The sequence below is a fragment of the Sprattus sprattus genome (assembly GCF_963457725.1).
Source record: "Sprattus sprattus genome assembly, chromosome: 11".
In the NCBI taxonomy this organism is placed as follows: Eukaryota; Metazoa; Chordata; class Actinopteri; order Clupeiformes; family Clupeidae; genus Sprattus; species Sprattus sprattus.
The window spans coordinates 31,572,705-31,596,704 of NC_137909.1; the positions used below are offsets into that span (position 1 = coordinate 31,572,705).

Genomic DNA, 24,000 nt, shown 5'->3' on the forward strand with positions numbered 1-24,000 from the left:
TGGTCGGACGACAATGGCAACTCTGCCTGCAACCGCTGGGAGGGGAGAGAGCAGGGGAGAGTGAGTGAGTGAGTGAGTGAGTGAGTGAGTGAGTGAGTGAGTGAGTGAGTGAGTGAGTGAGTGAGTGAGTGAGTGAGTGAGTGAGTGAGTGAGTGAGTGAGTGAGTGAGTGAGTGAGTGAGTGAGTGAGTGAGTGTGTGAGTGAGTGAGTGTGTGAGTGTGTGAGTGTGTGAGTGTGTGAGTGTGTGAGTGTGTGAGTGTGTGAACGAGTGAGTGAACGAGTGAGTGAGTGTGTACGAGATGAGATTAGGATATCCAAAAGGTTTGGCATGTTTGGACATGTTGTGTTTGCCTCTAAAACTGCACACGCTACACACTGCGTGGGTGGTGCACGCCAAACAATCATGCACTTCACCCCCACACTAAAATGATTTAAGCTACAGGGCCTCAGTGAGTGTGAGTGTGAGTGTGAGTGTGAGTGTGAGTGCGAGTGTGAGTGCGAGTGCGAGTGCGAGTGCGAGTGCGAGTGCGAGTGCGAGTGCGAGTGCGAGTGCGAGTGCGAGTGCGTGAGCGTGTGTGAGCGTGTGTGTGTGTGTGTGTGAGTGAGTGTGTCTGTGTGTGAGTGTGTGTGTGTGAGCGTGAGCATGTAGGTGTGAGCGTGAGCGTGTGTGAGCGTGTGAGTGAGTGAGTGAGTGAGAGTGTGTGTGTGTGTGTGTGTGTGTGTGTGTGTGTGCCCACCTGCATGTCTCGTTTGGTGATGAAGCCCTTGGCCTCTTTGTCACACAGCTCAAACAGCTCTTTGGCCTTGCCCATGCCCTCCTGGTGCCCGCTGAGAGACAGGGCATCCAGACCACTAGGGGTCGCCAAACCCCCTCGCCCCCATGGGCTGCTGCCAGGGCTGCTGCTGCTGCTGCTTCCTCTGCCCCTCAGACGGGGGCTACGGGTGGGGCGGGGGCTGCTCATGCCACTGCCCTCCCCCTCAAGGACCTCACCATCCCCCAACCAGGCCGACATCACTGGAGGAAGAGAGAGAGAGAGAGAGAGAGAGAGGGGGAGAGAGAGAAAGGAAAAGAGGTGGAGGGAGAGGGAAAGAGAGAGATAGAGAAAGAGAGAGAGAGAGAGAGAGAGAGAAAGAAAGAGAGGAAGGGAGAGAGAGGGAGAGAGATAAATAGGGTGGAGGGAGAAAGGGAGGTTCGAGGGAGAGAGGTTGAGGGAGAGAGAGAGGTGGAGGGAGAGAGAGGGGGAGGGAGGTGGAGAGAAAGAGGGAGGGAGGAAGAGAGAGAGGGAAAGAGAGAAGGAGGGAGAGAGAGAGAGGAGGAGGGAATGGTGGAAAGAGATACATGTTGTTAAACATTTTCCATGTTCACCATCTGTTGATGTTTTCTCAACTCAGCATCATTTCCGTGGGATTTCTCTTCATGTATGAGACTAGCAGCCCCACCTTCACCCATGGCCTTCAATGTGATGAATACAACGCAAAATGAGCTTCATCCATGGCCTTCAATGTGACGAATACAACACAAAATGACCTTCATCCATGGCCTTCAATGTGATGAATACAACGCAAAATAACCTTCATTCATGGCCTTAAATGTGACGCATACAACACAAAATGAGCTTCATCTATGGCCTTCAATGTGACGAATACAACACAAAATAAGAATTGGAGTGAGACACTTCCAGCCACATAAGTTGCCTTCCTGTCTGTAAACATTAAGCACCTCACCTGCTGCTGTTAATAAGTGATTGGTAATGGAAAACCATAATATCAGCTTTGCAAACAGAGCGGAAAATGAGAAAAAAGTTAAATAGAAACTGATCTACAGAGGTCAGCGACTCCTTCAGGCAAGCCAACTGACCTCGTCCGCTCCTTAGACACCTAGTAGTCCTATGGACAACTTAATAATTCATCAATAAGAACTTCAGTTTGCGTTTCCTGAGCTTGTGTACCTTTTCTACAGAGGTACATTTAAGTAAAGTGCTCATGAAAAACTAAAAGAAAAAAATGTGTGTGTGTGTTTATATTTGTGTCTGTTTGTAACAGCTCGTCAGTGTGTGTGTTTATATTTGTGTCTGTTTGTAACAGCTCGTCAGTGTGTGTGTTTATATTTGTGTCTGTGTGTAACAGCTCGTCAGTGTGTGTGTTTCTATTTGTGTCTGTTTGTAACAGCTCGTCAGTGTGTGTGTGTGTGTGTATGTGTGTGTGTGTAACAGCTCGTCATAGGATCTCACTGTTTATGATTGCCTGTTTTATAGCTAATAGAACTCATCTGTGTCGGCATAGGCCACTGATTACTGGTCATCTAGCAGACAGACAGACAGACAGGCAGACACAGACAGGCAGACAGACAGACAGACACAGATGACAGACAGACAGACAGACACAGAAATAGACACAGGCACAGACTTTAGATTGTAATGTCTCAGACACCCTAAACAGACAGACACAGACACAGTTGACAGACACAAATGCGTCCGGCAGGGATTCCAAAATGGTCTTGCCATGCAACTTGTGACTCATTGCATCGTTTACAACAGCACATTACACAAATGCCATGTGCTGTTGTAAACTAGTGAGTAGTTGCATTGTTTACAACAGCACATTCGTTGCATGTCATCTGTATGCTATACACTACCACATCCCCTCCACCGCAACGAAGTGTCCTCTTTTTCTCAAACTCAAAATTAGTAACCCTAGGTAAATGTAGAGACAAAACAGTCTTAACCAAACAGCTCCGGTGATTAAGGTGTTGCCACCAATAAACATGGGATCCGGTGTCTCTGAGATGGTTTATGAAGGCCGTTTACACACACCTCAAGTGCTTTCAGTAGTTGTGTTTGCACTGTGTGTGTGTGTGTGTGTGTGTGTGTGTGTATTTGTGTCAGGTGGCAAGCTGGCTGTAGTTCCACCCTTATCAAACAAACGTTAACCATGCTCGCATCACCAAACTGCAGTCAGGTGACTTTCACAGAGCACACTTCTCACAGGATCACGACAGGGCCATTAGCACTAGCCTAGCCTCCGCTAATGCTAAGAGGTGCCACACAGGGCCACAAGCACAAGCCTAGCCTTCGCTAATGCTAAGAGGTGCCACACAGGGCCACAAGCACAAGCCTAGCCTTCGCTAATGCTAAGAGGTGCCACACAGGGCCACAAGCACAAGCCTAGCCTTCGCTAATGCTAACATGTGCCACACAGGGCCACCAACACAAGCCTTCACTAATGCTAAGAGGTGCCACACAGGGCCACTAGCACAAGCCTTCGCTAATGCTAAGAGGTGCCCCACAGGGCCACTAGCACAAGCCTTCACTAATGCTAAGAGGTGCCACACAGGGCCACTAGCACAAGCCTAGCCTCCACTAATGCTAAGAGGTGCCACACAGGACCATTAACACAAGCCTAGCCTTCGCTAATGCTAAGAGGTGCCACACAGGGCCACTAGCACAAGCCTAGCCTCCGCTAATGCTAAGAGGTGCCACACAGGGCCACTAACACAAGCCTAGCCTTCGCTAATGCTAACATGTGCCACACAGGGCCACCAACACAAGCCTAGCCTTCGCTAATGCTAAGAGGTGCCACACAGGGCCACCAACACAAGCCTAGCCTTCGCTAATGCTAAGAGGTGCCACACAGGGCCATTAGCACAAGCCTTCGCTAATGCTAAGAATGCCACACAGGACCATTAACACAAGCCTAGCCTTCGCTAATGCTAAGAGGTGCCACACAGGGCCACTAGCACAAGCCTAGCCTCCGCTAATGCTAAGAGGTGCCACACAGGGCCACTAGCACAAGCCTAGCCTTCGCTAATGCTAACATGTGCCACACAGGGCCACCAACACAAGCCTTCGCTAATGCTAAGAGGTGCCACACAGGGCCATTAGCACTAGCCTGCGCTAATGCTAAGAGGTACCACACAGGGCCATTAGCACTAGCCTGCGCTAATGCTAAGAGGTGCCACACAGGGCCATTAGCACAAGCCTAGCCTCCGCTAATGCTAAGAGGTGCCACACAGGGCCATTAGCACAAGCCTTCGCTAATGCTAAGAGGTGCCACACAGGGCCATTAGCACTAGCCTGCGCTAAGGCTCTACGGGGGTTCCTCTGGGTTTGGAGTCACCTGTAAAGCTGACTCAAAACCTTTGACATTGAGCCACAGTGCCCTTTTAATGTAGCGGCTTCGGGTTAAGAAAACACATTCATTTCGCAAGAACAACCCATCCAATGCCCTTCCGCTCAAATGCACACACACACACAGCCTGTGGGTAAGTCATTAATGAGGTATCTGTGTGCAGCAGCCCCAGACTTTGTTAGTTATTACATTCCAATGAAATGTCCGTTATGCACTAACAAGACAAACAGGTCTAATAACTCACACAACATACTGAGGTGCACATGAGGGACAGTGAGATTTCACACTGGACCAAGTCAATTATGGAGTAAGAGTTTGTCAAATCCACCAAACAACTCAACACAAGTGTGAATAGGAGGAAAAGAGGAAAATAGGAGAACTCTGGCAAACTTTACCTGGGCGCTGCACATATAATCAGCTGTGCAGCTCATCCCACAAATGCATGATCCTAACAAGTCGGACACCATTGGAAAGGTTAATATAAAGGCTTTCCAACTATATAAAATACACCAGTTAGCATTGTAACAACAGAGAAATAAACGACTAAACACACATTGTCAAACTTTTTTTTGACAAGTTTATATATTATTCACCTGATTTACATTCTGGCTTATATAGTAAACAAGTATGTTTACAGGATGAATCATAGTAAACAAACACATTTGCACATATTTTCCCTCTTTATATTGTCTAGATCTGTTGGTTTCCCCCCCTTACCCCCTCCTTCCCCTCCTCTCTCCCTTCAGGATGTGAAGACAAAGGAACAGGATGACCTGCTGCCATGTGATTCCATCCAGGCACGGGAGGAGTGTTATGCAAATAAAGCGTTTGCCATCATTTGCATTGAAGTAACCACAGCGATCACAGCACTCAACAGCCCCACTGCTGACAGACAGACAGACAGACAGACAGACAGACAGACAGGCAGGCAGACAGACGGACAGGCAGGCAGGCAGGCAGGCAGGCAGGGACACAGACACACAGACACACAGACACACAGACAGACAGGCAGACAGACATGTAGAGTAAGACTGCAGACAGACAGACAGGCAGGCAGGCAGAGGGACGGACAGACGGACAGACGGACAGACAGACAGACAGACAGACAGACAGACAGACAGACAGACAGACAGACAGACAGACAGACAGACAGACGTGTAGAGTAAGACTGCAGACAGACAGACAGACAGACAGACAGACAGGTGTGAAGCTGAGAGGAGACGGCAGGTAAATCCTAAACAGCACTGTCAAAGCCACAAAAAAGATCCCACTGTCTTCAGTAATCAGCACACGTCACCACACACACACACACACACACACACACACACACACACACACACACACACACACACACACACACACACACACACACACACACACACACACACACACACACACACACTTCTTGACACTTAACATTCTTGACAGACACTGAGACCCATCATGTTTTTTTCACCTGTGCTCTCATAAGTGATAAGGCACTCTCACAAGCAGTGCCTGCAGACGGAGGAGTCAGATATGAACAGAAATGAGGTGGATAACATCTTGGGCATTCCCAAAGTAGCCTGTAGAATTGTGCCTCTTAGATGCAATTCAAGTCTAATTGTCATTATTTGTTGATATTATAAATACACAACAACATGTGTGTAAACATCCCGAAGGGTCTGTGCGTTAAACATGTTCATGGACACCATTCATTTGAATACATAAGCCTGTGAAAGTGAACACCGCCAGCCATGGGAAAACCACACCAGATGGCCATCTGTTTCGACCCTTTCAGTATTCCAGGGTAGGCCTACACAGGTTTACTCCGAGGTCACAACCTGTTTCCATTTAGGTGTTCCACCTAATATATGAGAGTTTCTGTGTCAATAGTCATCTGCAGTTTTTGTGTAAACCTGTTTGCCCGTGTCCTTGGAAACTCCCCAACGATAAGGCAGTATACTGTACGCATCAGCCATATATCAGCCTAGAGAGGGACCATGAACAAAAAATGCATCACACTATTCCGGAACTTCAAGTAGGTTTTTGGTCTACCTCAAGGAAGTCAGCGGAGTGATAACACAGTCGTAGGCTACGAGATTAATCGCACCATGGCAACATGTTTTAAAGTCAAGGCGTATGGATACTGGATACGTTTTAATCCGCAAATAGGGCATAAATCACAACCACTTTATTACCTCTCTGCTTCCAGTCGCAACCCTAGCGTTTAAACAGGACAGAGATAAGTCCACGGTTACAACTTCCATTGAACTCCCAGGTTATCGATTTATAGGCTACTGTAACTGGCCGCTGCGGGGTAGCCTATTTTGCACGCTAACTGTCATAGGCTACTCAAGGCAATATAGGTGACATTTCTCTAGTCATGTTCTTTAAGTTCACAAATACAATCGCTTTATTTCACTTAACTAGCAAGTGAATTGCCATTTCTCCACAGGCTAAGTGAGCTTAGTGTATTATCTAGTGTAGGTCTGGTCTTATAACTTCGGCAATGTGAATTCGATAGACCCCTGCTCTATTCATTATTGATTAAAGGGCATTTTTCAGGAAGGCTATAGCCTAGTACGAACACATTCCCATAGCCTACCATATGTTGCTTTAACCTCTCGCAATAACCATGTTTTATTTCTGTCTAATTCCAGCTGGCTACAACTTACAAAATATTACTAAAAGTCTCTCACCTGTCTGGTGGTGGAATTCGGTCGTCAACACTCTCGCCTTCTAAACAGGTGTTTACACGCGCCCGTTCAACTCATTCCACTAGATGGCAATAAATAGAGTCTTTCTACCGTAAAGACCAATGCATATGCCGCCTTTAAAATGTATAATCTGTCTTTAACAATTGTTTTTTTGTGATATTTTATACATTGATAGCTAACATAATTTTAATAGCTATAATATTGAATTGTGTTTCTCGTAAAATCTCCACCTCGTGCATGTGTTATGGCAAGATTTGTCTAAGGTTTACGGTGAACGCGATCTGGTGGAGTTGCTATGGGAAACCTGGGAAGAGTCCTCCTATCGTAGGAAGCATGAGAGTTGTTGTCAACTGGCTGCATTGAGGGATTGGCTTCATATAACTTGCACAAGGTAACTGGATCTTTTCAGACTGTTTGTAAACACAACTTTCGTTTTAGTGTTCCAAAAATATTATGGAATTATATTGATACCTGCGTCCAAAGCGATCACTAACGTTAGACAAGGTAGGGTACGTTAGCCATTTAAGCTAAGTTAAATTAGGCAGCCAACTCAACAGCCGCATCAGCGGCTACCGTTAACTTTTCTTACTGCTGTGATTGTCTTATAGTTTTGCTTGATGAAGAAAACTGTTTGTGTAACCTAAGGCCCCCAGCCGTCAAGTAAGTAAGTCAGCGATATTATCGATACATTCACTCAAGATTACCAGTGTCACAGTAATAGTAATTTTCAAGTTGATTAATTTCCAAGGTAGATGGTTATCTAGATAGTTATTGTATTGGCGTGAGCTGGCTATCCACCTTTACACCGATGAAAGCGTGGCTCCATATCCATGTGTTTGTTCATGTGTTTCTAACATTTACTTCTGGCGTTACCTAGTTTAAGTAGATAAGGTAGCTAGCTAGATAACGCCGTGGGGCAGGAGCTAGTTTGCTAACGTTAGTTAATCCCCCCGTCGCCATGTGCGTACTATCCTAATACCATGCCAACAGCGTCATTGGAAGTCAACAGGTGGCTTGGTTGTGGCTTTGCCAGACGTAACGGGAAATCGGAGGATCAATGTAGAATTTCGTCTGGTGAAGTTCAAGTCCATCAATCAGCGGCGTGTGCAGTGTCTCACCAATGTGTTGCTGATCAGAGAAATAGTGACGATTGGCGCCGCGGTGAGATTAACTGCAGATTGAAGAAATCTCCTCACTCTGTGAAATTAAACTTTAATCCCGGCTACCTCTGATGACCTCCGCCTGTTCGTGTAACAGCTTTAGCGCATAACACCTTGAGTAACATTCAGCCAGAGGTCCAGGTGTGACTAACATTACCTCAGCAGCCTCTTAGCCAGGCGCCCCGCAGACAGGGACCGGGACCGGGGCATGGACCAATGCGCCAGTAGGTGCCGATATAATAATAATAATAGTAATTTAAAAATGTATAGCGCTAACCCTATTTACTAATACCCAAAGACGCTTTACAAAAGGCAAGCAAACAAGTCAACTGAAAAATATAAGCACACTGAAGGAAAGACACCAACAGAGAGAAGATAACCAGGCTATGGAGGATATTGGATAGAGCTTGTTGTGACAGTGCGTAACTTCAAGTTCTCTTCTGAATGACTTGAGTGTTGATGTAGCTTCAGCTAGTGTGAGTGGTTTTTTTTTTTAGCAGAATGACCGTTATGAATGATTTGTTTTTTACCTTGTCTCTGTCTCAACAGGTCATGATGAGTGTCTTGAGATCCCTCGGATGATGGCTAACATTTAACACAACACCAGTGGGGATCTGTGTGTGACTCAACCGTCGTACTCAAACACCCAGAGATGGACAAGTTCTGGACGTAGGCTCCTTCGTGAACTCGTCCGTCAGGATGCCCAAGTCCAAGGCTGTGTATCGGAATATGGGAAGAGCAGCTCTATTTCAATAATATTGACTTGAACCCATTAAGTCTAAGTTAGTCTAAGACCGCGTTGGACTTGACAAAGTTGTCCATCCGTCACCTGGAGGTGTTTTTCAGTGACACGGTCTGTGACACTTCCTTCTTAAATTTAATGATTGTTTCCTGAACTAGTATTTGAGGAAATGTTTTACTAGTTTGGACAAGAAAAGAAGCTCAAGCTCCCCTGATATGGTGACGGCATGTAGCCCTTAAGGGGAACAACAGCTCCTGTTCATCGCTGAGGACTGACCTGGAGGAACCAGGCCCCCGGGGGGGGCTAAGCCTTACCCTGTAGCCCCAGCAAGGGCAGCCTTCCCTGGGTCTGTTGGTCCAGCCCGGCCCCTGAGATGCTCCAGACCAACAACTACTCGCTGGTGCTGCTGATCCAGCTGGCCCTGCTGACCTACGACCTGTTCGTGAACTCCTTCAGCGAGCTGCTGAGGGCCGCGCCCGTGATCCAGCTGGTGCTCTTCATGTGAGTGAAGGGGGGAGGAAGATTTTGAAAAGATGGGAAGGACCATATTTGGTTAAATCTAAATCTAAATGGGAGGAGAGAGAAACAGAGATGTGCAGAGTGAGAAACAGACACATGTTGGATGAGAGATGGAGTGGGCTGGGGGAGAGATGTGGAAGGAAAACTTGAATGGGGGGACTGAGATGTTAGGAAGTTTAGAAGAGAAAGTAATGATGTTAGTTGAGACGGAGAAGAGAAGAGAAGAGAAGGACGGAGGGAGGGAACGAGGGAGAGTGTGAGTGATGTGGGGAGGAAGAGGGTGAGACGAAGAGGAGAGGAGAAGGACGGAGGGAGGGAACGAGGGAGAGTGACAGAATGAGAAAAGAGGAGAGATTGTGTGCTTTTTGCAGTCAGCGCATGCGACAGATGCATTCAGTGCATGTGTCACGTGGCGTCAGAGCATGCGTGAGTAAGTGGCTTTGTGTGTGTGTGTGTGTGTGTGTGCGTGCGTCAGATGCAGTCAGAGCATGCGTCACCTGCAGCCAAGCATGCATGAGTATGTGTTTATGTGTGTGTGTCTGTGTGTGTCTGTGTGTGTGTAAGGTGCAGTTGGAGCATGCGTCAGGTGCAGTCAGAGCATGCGTGAGTGTGTTAATGTGTGTGTGTGTGTCTGTGTGCGCCAGGTGCAGTCAGAGCATGCATGAGTGTGTTAATGTGTGTGTGTCTGTGTGCGCCAGGTGCAGTCAGAGCATGCATGAGTGTGTTAATGTGTGTGTGTGTGTGTCTGCGTCAGGTGCAGTCAGAGCATGCGTTAGGGCCTATTCCACTGTATACAGCAGCTCATATTTCTGTTCTGTGTTTATTTGCCGTAACTATCAAGTGTTTGTTTGTCTTCCTGTCGTGTGAGCTCCTTGCCCTCTGTGTACACACCCCCTTGGCTCTGTCATAAAAGGCTGGAGTCTCATATTCTCCTCAGGTATTTGAAGTCTTAAACTCATATTCACCTCAGGTATTTGAAGTCTTAAACTCATATTCACCTCAGGTATTTGAAGTCTTAAACTCATATTCTCCTCAGGTATATGGAGTCTTATGTTTAACTCTTTTTATTGGTGTTTTTTGGGTAATCAATACAATTATACAATTACACATCACAAATCTAATTATTATACCCCTACCCACAATAAGACCCACCCACCCAAGGTATATGGAGTCTTAAACTCATATTCACCTCAGGAGTCTTAAACTCATATTCACCTCAGGAGTCTTAAACTCATATTCACCTCAGGAGTCTTAAACTCATATTCACCTCAGGAATCTTAAGCTCATATTCACCTCAGAGTCTTAAAATCATATTCACCCTCAGGAGTCTGTGTGTTTGTGTGTGTGTGTGTGTGTGTTTGAGGGTACCTTCACTTGAATTAATCTCAAATGAATTTGCATCAGCTACAGTGAATTCATTTTGTGTTTGTGTTTGTGTGTTACAGTATTCCATATCCCTGACTTCCCAATCCATCATTAATTTCTTCTCTCTCTACCTCCCTCTCTCTCTCTCCCTCTCTTTCTCTCTCTCTCTCTCTCTCTCTCTCTCTCTCTCTAGTATCCAGGACATATCCATCCTGTTCAATGTGATCATCATCCTGCTGATGATGTTCAACACGTACGTGTTCCAGGTGGGGCTGGTGTCTCTGCTGCTCGAGCGCTTCAGAGCCCTGCTCATGCTGTCGGCCCTCTACCTCACGCTCAGCATCTGCCTGCACTGCTGGATGATGGTGAGAGAGAGAGAGACACACACACACACACACACACACACACACACACACACACACACACACACACACACACACACACACACACACACACACACACACACACACACGCTTCAGAGCCCTGCTCATGCTGTCAGCCCTCTACCTCACGCTCAGCATCTGCCTGCACTGCTGGATGATGGTGAGAGACACACACACACACACACACACACACACACACACACACACACGCTTCAGAGCCCTGCTCATGCTGTCAGCCCTCTACCTCACGCTCAGCAACTGCCTGCACTGCTGGATGATGGTACGACACACACACACACACACACACACACACACACACACACACACACACACACACACACACACGCTTCAGAGCGCTGCTCATGCTGTCAGCCCTCTACCTCACGCTCAGCATCTGCCTGCACTGCTGGATGATGGTACGACACACACACACACACACACACACACACACACACACACACACACACACACACACACACACACACGCTTCAGAGCACTGCTCATGCTGTCAGCCCTCTACCTCACGCTCAGCATCTGCCTGCACTGCTGGATGATGGTAGGACACACACACACACACACACACACACACACACACACACACACACACACACACACACACACACACACACACGCTTCAGAGCCCTGCTCATGCTGTCAGCCCTCTACCTCACGCTCAGCATCTGCCTGCACTGCTGGATGATGGTGAGAGAGAGACACACACACACACACACACACACACACACACACACGCTTCAGAGCCCTGCTCATGCTGTCAGCCCTCTACCTCACGCTCAGCATCTGTCTGCACTGCTGGATGATGGTACGACACACACACACACACACACACACACACACACACACAAACACACACACACACACACACGCTTCAGAGCCCTGCTTATGCTGTCAGCCCTCTACCTCACACTCAGCATCTGCCTGCACTGCTGGATGATGGTAGGACACACACACACACACACAGACACACACACACACACACACACACACACACACACACGCTCACTCTCCATCATCATCACAGTATTCCAAACATATCCCTGACTTCCCAATCCATCATTCATTTCTTATGGCGCTATATTATTATTTTTTTTTTTAATTTTTGTGGAATTGGCTTGTATAACAGAGAGTGGTGCTCTTGCCGTGTGTAAGATGCCTGGAGCGTGAGGTGTGTAAGATGCCTGGAGCGTGAGGTGTGTGGTGTGTGAGGTTTGTAAGATGCCTGGAGCGTGAGGTGTGTGTGAGGTGTGTGTGAGGTGTGTGTGAGGGTTTAAGCCTCTGGTAACACCCCCCTCTTTGGCTCTGTTTAGAACCTCAGGTGGATGGAGTCCAACCGCTTTGTTTGGACGGACGGCCTCCAAGTCCTCTTTGTCTTCCAGCGACTCGGTAAACAGGCTTTTATAACTACCCCGCCCCCCTTCCCCTCCCGCTCCCCCTCCCGGATCCTTGCTTCCTAGAAACACTGTGACAGGTGGTAAACAGAGACACACAGACACTCAGAGCTTCAGCGCATGTTTCCGTATCTAATAGTAGTCATGTAGTCATGTAGTCATGGTAAAGCTGACAAGATTGTTCAGGCAACACAAGTTCATATTGACTCCTTTTATGTTCTTTTTAATATGTACACAAGGATCAGAGTACCATGTGTGTATATTATTAGATATGAAAGATAAAGATATTACCCTGTGTATATATTATATACATATATATATACAGTACTGTGCAAAAGTTTTAGGCAGGTGTGAAAAAATGCTATGAACTAAGAATGCTTTGAAAAATGTAAACAATAAATGTTTATTTTTTATCCATTTACATGGTAAGACTGAGCACAGCAACAAGACACAACGTAGTTATACTGCATCAGCAGGGTCTCTCCCAGACAAAGATTTCAAAGCAGACAGGGGTTTCAAAATGTGCAGTTCCAGCTCTTTTGAAGAAGACGTTGAGGATCGTAGACGCAGTGGTCAGCCAAGGAAACTTAATGCAGCTGATGAAAAACACATCAAGCTTATTTACCTTCGAAATCGGAAGATTTCAAGCAGTGGCATCAGCTCAGAACTGGCAGAAACCAGTGGTACCCAGGTACAGACATTTACTGTCCGGGGAAGTCTGGCCAGAAGTGGTCTTCATGGAAGAGTTGCAGCCAAAAAGCTCTACCCCGACAAGGAAACAAGGCCAAGTGACTGAACTAAGCACGTAAACATAGAAACTAGGGTGCAGAAACATGGCAGAAGGTGCTCTGGACTGATGAGTCAAAATTAGAAATATTTGGCTGTAGAAGGAGGCAGTTTGTTCGCTGGAGGCTGGAGAGAGGTACAATAATGAGAGTCTGCAGGCAACAGTGAAGCATGGTAGAGGTTCCTTTCCAGTTTGGGGCTGCATTTCTGCAAGTGGAGTTGGAGATTTGGTCAGGATGAATGGTGTCCTCAATGCTGAGAAATACAGGCAGATACTAATCCATCATGCAATACCATCAGGGAGGCGTATGATTGGCACCAAATGTATTCTGCAGCAGGAACATAACCCCAAACATACAGCCAATGTCATTAACAACTATCTTCAGCTTAAAGAAGAACAGAAAGTCCTGCAAGTGATGGTATGACCCCCACAGAGCCCTAATCTCTACATCATCGAGTCTGTCTGGGTTTACATGAAGAGACAGAAGAATTTTAGGAAGCCTACATCCACAGAAGATCTGTGGTTAGTTCTCTAAGATGTTTGGAACAATTTACCAGCCGTGTTCCTTCAAAAACTGCGCAAGTGTATCTGGAAGAATTGATGCTATTTTGAAGGCAAAGGGTGGTCACACCAAATATTGATTTAATTTAGAATTTTCTTCTGTTCCTTCACTGCATTTTGTTAATTTATGAAGAATTGATGAAAATAAACTGTTAACACTTCCATTTTTGAAAGCATTCTTAGTTTACAGCATTTTTTCACACCTGCCTAAAACTTTTGCACAGTACTGTATATATATATATATATATATATATATATATATATGTAAGATAAAGATGATCTCACCCTGTGAACTGTGTAGTTTATTATTAGATGTTAGATGATCTCACGCTGTGAACTGTGTGTGTGTGTGTGTGTGTGTGTGTGTGTGTGTGTGTGTGTGTGTGTTTCCAGCTGCAGTGTTGTACTACTACTTCTACAAGCGCACCACTGAGTACCTCGGGGACCCCCGGCTTTACGAGGACTCTCCCTGGCTACGGGACGCCTTCGCTCGCGCCCGCCAGTGAGCCCGGAAGAACACACACACACCACCACACGCAGACACAACACGGGGGGGCCTGGAGAGGAGAGGCACTCAGATGCTGCAGTGTTGTCGATCCAAGATGGAGGACCTAGAGAGGAGAGAGACTCAGCTACTGCAGCGTTACAGATCCAAGATGGAGGACCTGGAGAGAGGAGAGGGACTCGGATGCTGCAGTGTTGTCGATCCAAGATGGAGGACCTGGAGAGGAGAGGGACTCTGATGCTGCAGTGTTTTAGATCCAAGATGGAGGACCTGGAGAGAGGAGAGGGACTCTGATGCTGCAGTGTTTTAGATCCAAGATGGAGGGCCTGGAGAGGAGAGGAACTCGGATGCTGCAGTGTTTTAGATCCAAGATGGAGGACCTGGAGAGGCAAGAGACTCAGATGCTGCAGTGTTACAGATCCAAGATGGACACATCATGGACGTCTAAAGAGGAGGGAAGACAGTGATGAACTGATGAATGCTGCAGTGAGAAGGCAATAAGGAGTCTAGCCTGAAGGCAGGTTCCTTGAGGGATGCTGGAATGTCTGGAGTAAATGCAGAGGATTGTGGGAGTTTCCTGTTGGAGCTGGTGTGTCTGGGAGTTGTAGTCAAAGAGCAAAGCGAGTGGTTCTGTTGCCCTGACGAAGCTGGAATAGAGAACTACAGCAGGAATGACTGTGTGGAGAAGATGAGACCTCATGCAGGTCACAAGCCCAGAGAGAGGTCGGGACTCAATATTGCAACACATGAACTATGATGTTTACCTAAAGGACTGATATTCTAGCTTTGTAATTTAATCCACACAGTGTTTTTATTTCAAAGCAATACGGTCACTACTGTCACAGACACAGGTAGCCTAAAGGCAAGTTCAATGCTACTTTGGTAAAAACAAATATTCTACTAATAAATGAAGAAAATGTTTTGTATGAACACAGATAGATCTGCCTTTTCTAATGTGTGTCTGTCTGGACTGATGAATGCCATAGTTGCTGTTGTCTATGAAACCCAGTGTAGATTATAGTTATTTTGAAGATGAGGTTTTGACTGAAACTGCAAAGCAAGCCACCGAAGCGAGAGGCTGTAGAATGATCCAGAAGGGTTGGTCCTCACAGGTCACATGAGAAGGGGTGGAGGTGACACCCAATAGGGTTGGTCCTCACAGGTCACATGAGCAGGGGTGGAGGTTACACCCAATAGGGTTGGTCTTCACAGGTCACATGAGCAGGGGTGGAGGTTACACCCAATAGGGTTGGTCCTCACAGGTCACATGAGAAGGGGTGGAGGTTACACCCAATAGGGTTGGTCTTCACAGGTCACATGAGCAGGGGTGGAGGTTACACCCAATAGGGTTGGTCCTCACAGGCCACATGAGAAGGGGTGGAGCTTACACCCAATAGGTTAGTGTTTATCATTGTTGTGCCACTTTCTTTTTTTACATGCATATGAAACTTTAGAGAAATCGGTAGTCCCCTCTGGTCTGTGATCCTTTTTTATTCCCAGTGGGAAACACATGCATCCTTCAGGGGGCGTTACTGCTGCCTCGTCCTCTCAGCCATTAGTCTCCAAACACTCCACCCCTAGCCGCGATATTAGTCTCCGATCACTCGACCCATAGCCAAGATATTAGTCTCCGAACACTCGACCCATAGCCAAGATATTAGTCTCCGATCACTCCACCCCTAGCCGCGATATTAGTCTCCGATCACTCGACCCATAGCCAAGATATTAGTCTCCGAACACTCAACCCATAGCCAAGATATTAGTCTCCGAACACTCAACCCATAGCCAAGATATTAGTCTCCGAACACTCGACCCATAGCCAAGATATTAGTCTCCGAACACTCGACCAATAGCCAAGATATTAGTCTCCGAACACTCGACCCATAGCCAAGATATTAGTCTCCGAACACTCGACCCATAGCCAAGATATTAGTCTCCGAACACTCGACCCATAGCCGAGATAGACCCAAAGTGCCTCCGCCGACAGCCACTACCCTGCATACTACACTACCCTGCATACTACACTACTACACCCACTGGTCCACACTACACTACCCTGCAGAATGGTGTCTTATGCACCGGTTTTGCACAGTAAAAAAACAAATAGTAATAAACAATAGCCTGGCGACTGACCTCCATTCAGGCTCTTGTCTCTTCTAGGAGATAAACGTATCAGTAGAGATAAACTTCTCCGTCCTCTTGAGGGGAAGATAAGCGTGCAGACACTAGTTTTGAGGGGGGTGGAGCTTAGCTTGTCAGTCTAGTGTCTTGCTTTTCATATTTCAGGTTTGTGCTGACGTCATGTGCTTGCCTCAAAAAGGTCCAAATAAATGTCTTGATGTATTTGACGTTTGTGATGATGGGGCTGTTTCTGTTGTTGTTTACACTTAGCTTTTTTAAATTGGTGAATGTGTGTGTGTGTCTGAGTGTGTGTGTGTGTGTGTCTATGTCTATGATGCGATAATCACTTACTTCATCTTGGTCTGAATTTAGCACAATAACTTTGAGGCCGCTACTATGGAACAGGTCAAAGTCTCTAAAGCTGATGGTGTGGCCTCTTGTGGTGTGTGTGTGTGTGTCTGAGAGAGTGTGTGTGTTTGTGTCTGTGTCTGTGTGTGGGTGTGTGTCTGTGTGTGTGTGTGTGTGTGTCTGAGAGAGTGTGTGTGTGTTTGTGTCTGTGTCTGTGTCTGTGTCTGTGTCTGTGTGTGTGTGTGTCTGTGTCTGTGTCTGTGTGTGTGTGTGTGTGTGTGTGTGTGTGTGTGAGACAGACACAGGCCCCTGAGCTTACAGAGCGTGCAGAGCAGCGTGCAGATCTCAGGGTTGTCCCCGTCTGAACTCTTCGTCAGGCCGTCGCCCCCTCACTCAGACTGCTCTATTCTTAACCAACACAAACACACACACACACACACACACACACACACTCTTTTCTTAACCCACATTAATCTGGGATTGGGATTTAGGCTCTAAGAACAGAATACACACCAGAAATAGGCAGTCCTCCCTGGCGGTCACACACACACTCTTCTCCCTATACCAGGGACCTGTGAGGAGGTATGAGTGTGTGTGTGTCCGTGTGAGGAGGTATGAGTGTGTGTGTAACCTGTGAGGAGGTATGAGTGTGTGTGTGAGGAGGTATGAGTGTGTGTGTGTAACCTGTAAGGAGGTATGAGTGTGTGTGTAACCTGTGAGGAGGTATGAGTGTGTGTGTAACCTGTAAGGAGGTATGAGTGCGTTTGTAACCTGTGAGGAGGTATGAGTGTGTGTGTAACCTGTGAGGAGGTATGAGTGTGTGTGTGAGGAGGTATGAGTGTGTTTGTAACCTGTAAGGAGGTATGAGTGTGTTTGTGTCTGTGTGTGTGGATCCCAACCCCCACCGCACAGCGCCAGGTGACATACAGCCATGTCGGGTCAGAGTCCACTAGCACCACATGTTAGTCAACACATCTAAAACTGACAACAAAAATCTAAACTTAACAAATGTGTGTGATTCTTCAAAACAAATGTTTTTCATTCTTTCCTGTTCAACATGCATACTTTCCTGACGCCATGTGTTCTATGGTTGGGATTTCTATGTGGTGGATCATTTTATGCCAAAGCACGTCCCAGAGGACGTGGAGGAGCTCCCTCTAGTGGCCATCTTCAGTACACCGCATTGAGAGAAGGTTGAGCTGCACTTCAATCTGTGACATTCCAGTGATAATCACTTAAATAAGATAAATGTGAAATCGAATACAGTATAAAAATCTAAAGACGTCCAAAATACTTGGATGAACTGTTTCTTTTTCTTCCCCATTATACTCCGTATCCATAAAGGGATATAATAATCATATAATATATATAATACCATAGTAATCGCTTTGAGTGTCTCTCTGACTACGTAACTGGAGTGTTTTCTGATGAGTTTCACAACACTGACTCTCAACAATAGCCACATTAGGTCTCCATTTGAGCTGTGTGCCCCAGACTTGACTTCTCCCCCTCTGGGGAGTTAACTCAGGCGTGTCTGAGAAGGGGGTGACCCTTCTAGTGACGCCTCACACAGGGGGTGACCCCTCTCACAGGGACCAGGTGACCCCTCTAGTGACGATGTCCATGTGACCATGTTAGCCACACTGACCCCTCTAGTGACCCCTCTAGTGCACTCCGCTGCCCTGACCAACTCTCTCGTCAGGTCTGGAGCGGACCTCTAATCCAGCCGCCGCAGAAGTGACTCACGCACTCCCACTGCTGCCCAGAAGGGGGCACTAAATCACATTACTGAGGCTGGGTCCCCCCCCACCCTCACCCCCCTCTCTTAGACCGGTGCCTACTCATGGGTGCTCACATGACACACCAGGACTGGAACCTTCCTCTGACACACCACCAGTATGTACCGCTGGGTTAGGGTGTGTGTGTGTGTGTGTGTGTGTGACACATCAGTGTGTACCGCTGCAAGAGTACGGAGGAGTGATAGCGTGTGTGTGTACTGAAGGCATCACATGTGTACTGAAGGCATCACATGTGTACTGAAGGCATCACATGTGTACTGAAGGCATCACATGTGTACTGAAGGCATCACATGTGCTCCATTTCATCATTCCTCAGGCTCGGTACGCACGCACGCGACTGCTGATCTACAGGCTAGGTTGGTTTAAGGTGGGTTTGGTCAAATGAGTTCAAAACAAAACAAACTAAATCTGAATTCTTCTGGAATAAACAAATCTTGTGAAAGCTCTAGTGAAAAGTACTGTATTTTTTTCTTTGTACCTGCATACACAAAATGTGAATCGTGTGTGTGTGTGTGTGTGTGTGTGTGTGTGTGTGTGTGTGAGTGTGTACTTACTAAAAAGAAAGAAATTGTGGTCTACAAATTCCTGTACTGGTCAAACGGGTATTGCCCAATCAGCTGATTACTAGAGGATTTGAGCGTAATGTGGCTAATGCTCTGAAACCCTTAAGATGAACTGGAGTGTAGCATGAGGGCCGCAGCCAATCAGCAGCTGGTCTGTGGTGTTTTGAGCCAATCAGCAGGCGTTTCTGAGGTGTTTTGAGCCAATCAGCAGGCGTTTCTGAGGTGTTTTGAGCCAATCAGCAGGCGATTCTGAGGTGTTTTGAGCCAATCAGCAGGCGTTTCTGAGGTGTTTTGAGCCAATCAGCAGGCGATTCTGAGGTGTTTTGTATGAAATCTTTTCTTTATTGGTGATGTCAGAACCCCAACCCCCCCCCCCCCCCCCCCCCAGTATGACCCTCCTCCTCCCCCCCCCCCCCCCGGTGTCAGTGCAAAGTGCAAAGTCCATCCCAGAGCCCGGTGTGTCCCAGCGTGGCACAGCCCAGAACGAGCGCTGGTCGGCGCCGGGACCAGGACCTCTCAGCCGCAGGAATGTTCTTCTGGACACTTCTTCTTTCACTGGAGCTTAATCTGAAACAGGAACACAACAGCACCGAGGATTGGGGTCAGAACGGATCACAAAGCAACACAAGGGAACAGTGAGAGAGAGAGGTTAGCGAACACACACACACACACACACACACACACACACACACACACACAGGAGCAGTGAGAGACAGGTTAGCACGCACACACACACACACACACACACACGAACACACAGGAGCAGTGAGAGACAGGTTAGCACCACCAACCCCCCCCCCCCCCCCCCCCCCCCACACACACACACACACACACACACACACACACACATACATACATACATACACACACACACACACACACACAAAAGGAGGGAAAGGGCATGTTTTGATTGTGTTCTGGAGTTTACTTAGTTTTGCAATCCACAAATTTGACTACAAAGTGCACAAGTAAACTCAATTCAAGCTTCTCTCCGGGTCAAGCCTACTCTGGCGTCACAGCTCAGACTCTGGCCCAGTAGCTTTATGACAGCGGATACGTGCTATACACGTTCCACAGCATCCTTCTCACACACAAACACACACACACACACACACACACACACACACACACACACACACACACACACACACACACACACACACACACACACACACACACACAGGGGTGAGCTTCATGACAGTGGACACGTGCTATTCCACAGCATCCTTCACACACACACACACACACACCACACACACACACACACACTCACACACTCACACGTGAGCTTCATGACAGCAGACACGTGCTATTCCACAGCATCCTTCACACACACACACACACACACACACACTCACACACACACACTCACACACACACACACTCACGGGTGAGCTTCATGACAGCAGACACGTGCTATTCCACAGCATCCTTCACACACACACACACACACACACACACACACACACACACACACTCACACACACACTCACGGGTGAGCTTCATGACAGCGGACACGTGCTATTCCACAGCATCCTTCACACACACACACACACACACACACACACACACACACACACTCACACACACACTCACGGGTGAGCTTCATGACAGCAGACACGTGCTATTCCACAGCATTCTTCAGCTCAGTTTAAACAGGTATTGGAATGTGGAGCATGAAAGTCAATGGAGCCCATAACTCAGACATCTGGCTTTATGAACTCCTAATGAAGAAGGTCTGAAGATGATGGCCAATACTGAATATACTACAATACTAGGTTTGAGGTGTGTTGCATTTCGTTTCTATACCCCTTGCCCTTCAACTCCTGTCTATCGAGAAAGAACTTCCTGTCTATCGAGGAAAAACTTCCTGTCTATCAAGGAAGAACGTCCTGTCTTTTATGAATGTAGTCCACCTTCTCCTCACCTTCAGACATAAATCCCCACCCACAGCAAGAGGAAGAGCACCTTCTCACCTTCAGACATAAATCCCGACCCACAGTAAGAGGAAGAGGACCCCGAAACCCATGAAGAGCGAGGCCACCAGCGAGATGAGCAGCTCCTTGTAGACGTCCCGTGTGTATTTAGTCGAGGTCACCTCATATCTGAAAGGGCTTGAGTTAAGAATGTGTGTGTGGGTTTGTTTGTTTTACATCATGAGCTGAAGAGATGGACACCGCATTGACCTGATGTCTACCCTCTGGCATGTTTCCCTTCATGTGTGGGCAGAATCCCTTGAGTTAAAGAGTGAGTGAGTGAGTGTGTGTGTGTGAGTGTGAGTGTGAGTGTGAGTGTGTGTGTGAGTGTGTGTGTGTGTGTGTGTGTGTGTGTTAGATCATGAGCTGAAGAGATGGGCAGAGCATTGACCTGATGTCTACCCTCTGGCATGTTTCCCTTCATGTGTGGCCAGAATCCCCTTCACTTCCAAAACAGACAGAGGCAGGTAGTAAACAAACTCCAAATCATTTCAGCACGTTCCTCACAGACACTGACAGCATACACATCAGGCTAGTAAATTACAGACGAAAGAACACGTTCTGTATACCAAAAGGACAATGTACTTCAATTTTGTATCTCGTTCTCTCATACTTAAACCATTGAAAATCATGAACTAAGGCAAAGTAAGGGTCTATGGATGGTTTCAAGGCAACTGTAACATCCTGGGACTGGAAAGCGAAATGTTGTGCTCTGCCGGTTAAACTCCAACAACACCTTCAGTGCAGACTGAACTGCGAGTATCTGGTATGTCAATAACTGGCCAGGCAAAAAGGATACACAAAGAACCAGGCTGTGAAGAACATCCCGATGGCCATCAGCACCACGGTCAGGTGCGGGAACACGGCCGGGTTCACCGGGCTCGTGTATCTCGTCATCGTTTCCAGCTCCTGCAAGAAAAGCGATGGGGAGAGGTGAGAGATGGTTGCATTCTGATGATGGACATTAACTGGTGTGTGCGTGCGTGTGCGAGACTGAGAGTAGTAAGCCACACGATATGTTATCGTGATTGGATTTTTTTTTTAATATATCGATCGACCGTGCCTGTGTGCCACACTTGTACCTACTGTTGTGACGTAGCCTATTAGCCTAAACAATAAATAAGGTGATCTGGCTTTCATAACTCAGTGCCTACCCTCGTACTGAGTTCACCGCACGTCACTGGACGTCACGCATAGTCGCGATGAGCGTCAACTACTATACATTCGTCTATAGCAGTGGTTCTTAACCTGGGTTCGATCGAACCCTAGGGGTTCATTGCGTCACTCTCAGGGGTTCGGCAGGGGTCAAGACACACACAGTATAGCCCGGTTCACACTAGCAATGTCGAGCCGTTTTTATACATCGCAAGTTTTGAAGAAATCATATTTTATTTTTCAAATTACGAAGGGTTCGGCAAATGCACTGATGAAGCTTGCAGGGTTCAGTACCTCCAAAGAGGTTAAGAACCACTGGTCTATAGGCTGCCATACAACACACAACGACACAGAGCACCCGAGTTGAGGTTTTACCACAGCAGTACGAATGAATCGTGCAAATTCAGCTGTCATCGGCCACAAGCTACAATAATGGCTTTCGACTTGAAGTCGCGACCACTCTAGCTAATCTTCCTTTATCCATAATTCACAGAACCATTCCCTCCAGATCATTCAGATAGCAGACAGATGTTGAAGTATTTACCCAACATCATGTGGACGCAGCTAAATGCATGCAAGTTACAAATAATGCCGTCAATCAGCTGTTAGCTACGCTTTCTTGCTAGCACTTAGCTACAATGGTTAACAAATATATTGGTTACATTTTTTCAGGTATGTGCGGCTGCTAAATTACATTGTTTATGAATTACAGCTCGTTTAATTTGTGGGACAGCTTGATACTCCAATAGTCATACAGTGTGTAATTCAGGCTGGCTAAGCAGCAATTGCTAGCTAGCGCGCTTGCTTACGACTAGTAGTAGTTACCTCTACGTCGCAGAAACCTAATGCGTGGGGCGTATTTTTACATGCTATTCGCAAACATTAAGTTAAGCAAACATCGAGACAAGCACATGTTAACATATTTGTTTTATACACTTAGCTAGTGACACAATTACTTACCATGTTGTCTGATGATGTGTTACTGCCGGTGCTAGAGAAAGCCACGTATGTCCGGAAGTAAACGAGGATGTTTATTGCATTATGGGAATTGAAGTCTGTTCATCACTTCAGAAAGGCTTCTTCATAGACGAATAGCTTAGTTATGCGTTTCTCCCTGAACTCCCTCCTTTATTTAGTATTTGCCTCATAAATAGCAAAATATTGTATTATTATATTTGAGGTGGAAAACTACACTGAAAAATATTTCTCAGATTAAGGGCCAAATTGGGTTGCTGAAATTATGAAAATTTAAATTCCAAATTTGACTAATGGTATACATTAAATAATCAGTCCTTTAGTCAGAAGCAACGTTATGAGCTGGGTTAGGACCAAAAGATAAGGGAATTTCAGATTTGTTGTCAAGTAAATGTGTCATTACCATCACATCATTGAATATAGTCAAGTAGTCAAGTAAATGCCAAGTAAATGCCATTTGTCTCAACTTTTTTTATACAGTGATCATTTAGACTGTCCAACATATATAATTGTTGGATGTTTTGTAATTTATACATAATTTATTGGTAAAAATAGGTATGGTGATGGTGATGACATTACAGTTCTGGTAATGACAGTTTCTTGCGGTGATGACAAATCACTTCGTAACCTATAGCAACAAGCTGTAATGTGCTGGTAATGACTGTGCTGGTAATGACATTTTTGCCAAAAAACTAGCCTCACTAGCAAAGAGGATGGCTAAGCAAGTGAAGCTAGCTTTCTACATGTAATGTACACCATTTTAACTATTAAAGTCATAAAAATTATTTAAAAAAAAAAATCAAAAATA

The 24,000-nt window shown here is 46.5% G+C and overlaps 3 protein-coding genes across 3 annotated transcripts in view; 1 reads left to right on the forward strand and 2 right to left on the reverse strand.

Moving 5' to 3' along the window:
• Positions 1-6,887, reverse strand: part of cracr2b (calcium release activated channel regulator 2B) — a 13,299-nt gene extending 6,412 nt beyond the window's left edge. The window contains exons 1-3 of the mRNA XM_080848054.1: positions 6,810-6,887; positions 738-1,015; positions 1-35 (exon numbers count right to left, since the gene is read on the reverse strand). The exon at positions 1-35 is cut by the window's left edge and continues 77 nt beyond it. Coding sequence (XP_080704180.1) covers positions 1-35; positions 738-1,013 — 311 coding nt within the window. The 5' untranslated portion in view covers positions 1,014-1,015; positions 6,810-6,887. The remainder of the gene's footprint in view (positions 36-737; positions 1,016-6,809) is intronic.
• Positions 6,888-9,102: 2,215 nt separating this feature from the next.
• On the forward strand, positions 9,103-14,256 carry tmem138 (transmembrane protein 138; the record flags this gene model as incomplete). Its single annotated transcript, XM_080847340.1, has 4 exons — positions 9,103-9,230; positions 10,807-10,978; positions 12,322-12,397; positions 14,144-14,256. 4 exons carry the CDS (start codon positions 9,103-9,105, stop codon positions 14,254-14,256), a joined length of 489 nt encoding a protein of 162 aa, XP_080703466.1.
• A 5,254-nt stretch (positions 14,257-19,510) lies between these two features.
• On the reverse strand, positions 19,511-23,220 carry tmem258 (transmembrane protein 258). Its single transcript, XM_080846937.1, has 4 exons — positions 23,178-23,220; positions 21,862-21,971; positions 21,063-21,191; positions 19,511-19,653 (listed from the first exon to the last, which is right to left on the reverse strand). The coding sequence occupies exons 1-3, from the start codon at positions 23,178-23,180 to the stop codon at positions 21,065-21,067; spliced, it is 240 nt and encodes a 79-aa protein (XP_080703063.1). The 5' UTR covers positions 23,181-23,220; the 3' UTR covers positions 19,511-19,653; positions 21,063-21,064.
• Between the last annotated feature and the right edge of the window lie 780 nt (positions 23,221-24,000).

Coding starts and splice junctions, on each gene's coding strand:
- tmem258 (XM_080846937.1), bottom strand. Junction 21,192..21,861: donor TTCACAGCCTGGTTCTTTGT/GTATCCTTTTTG, acceptor AAGCCCTTTCAG/ATATGAGGTGACCTCGACTA.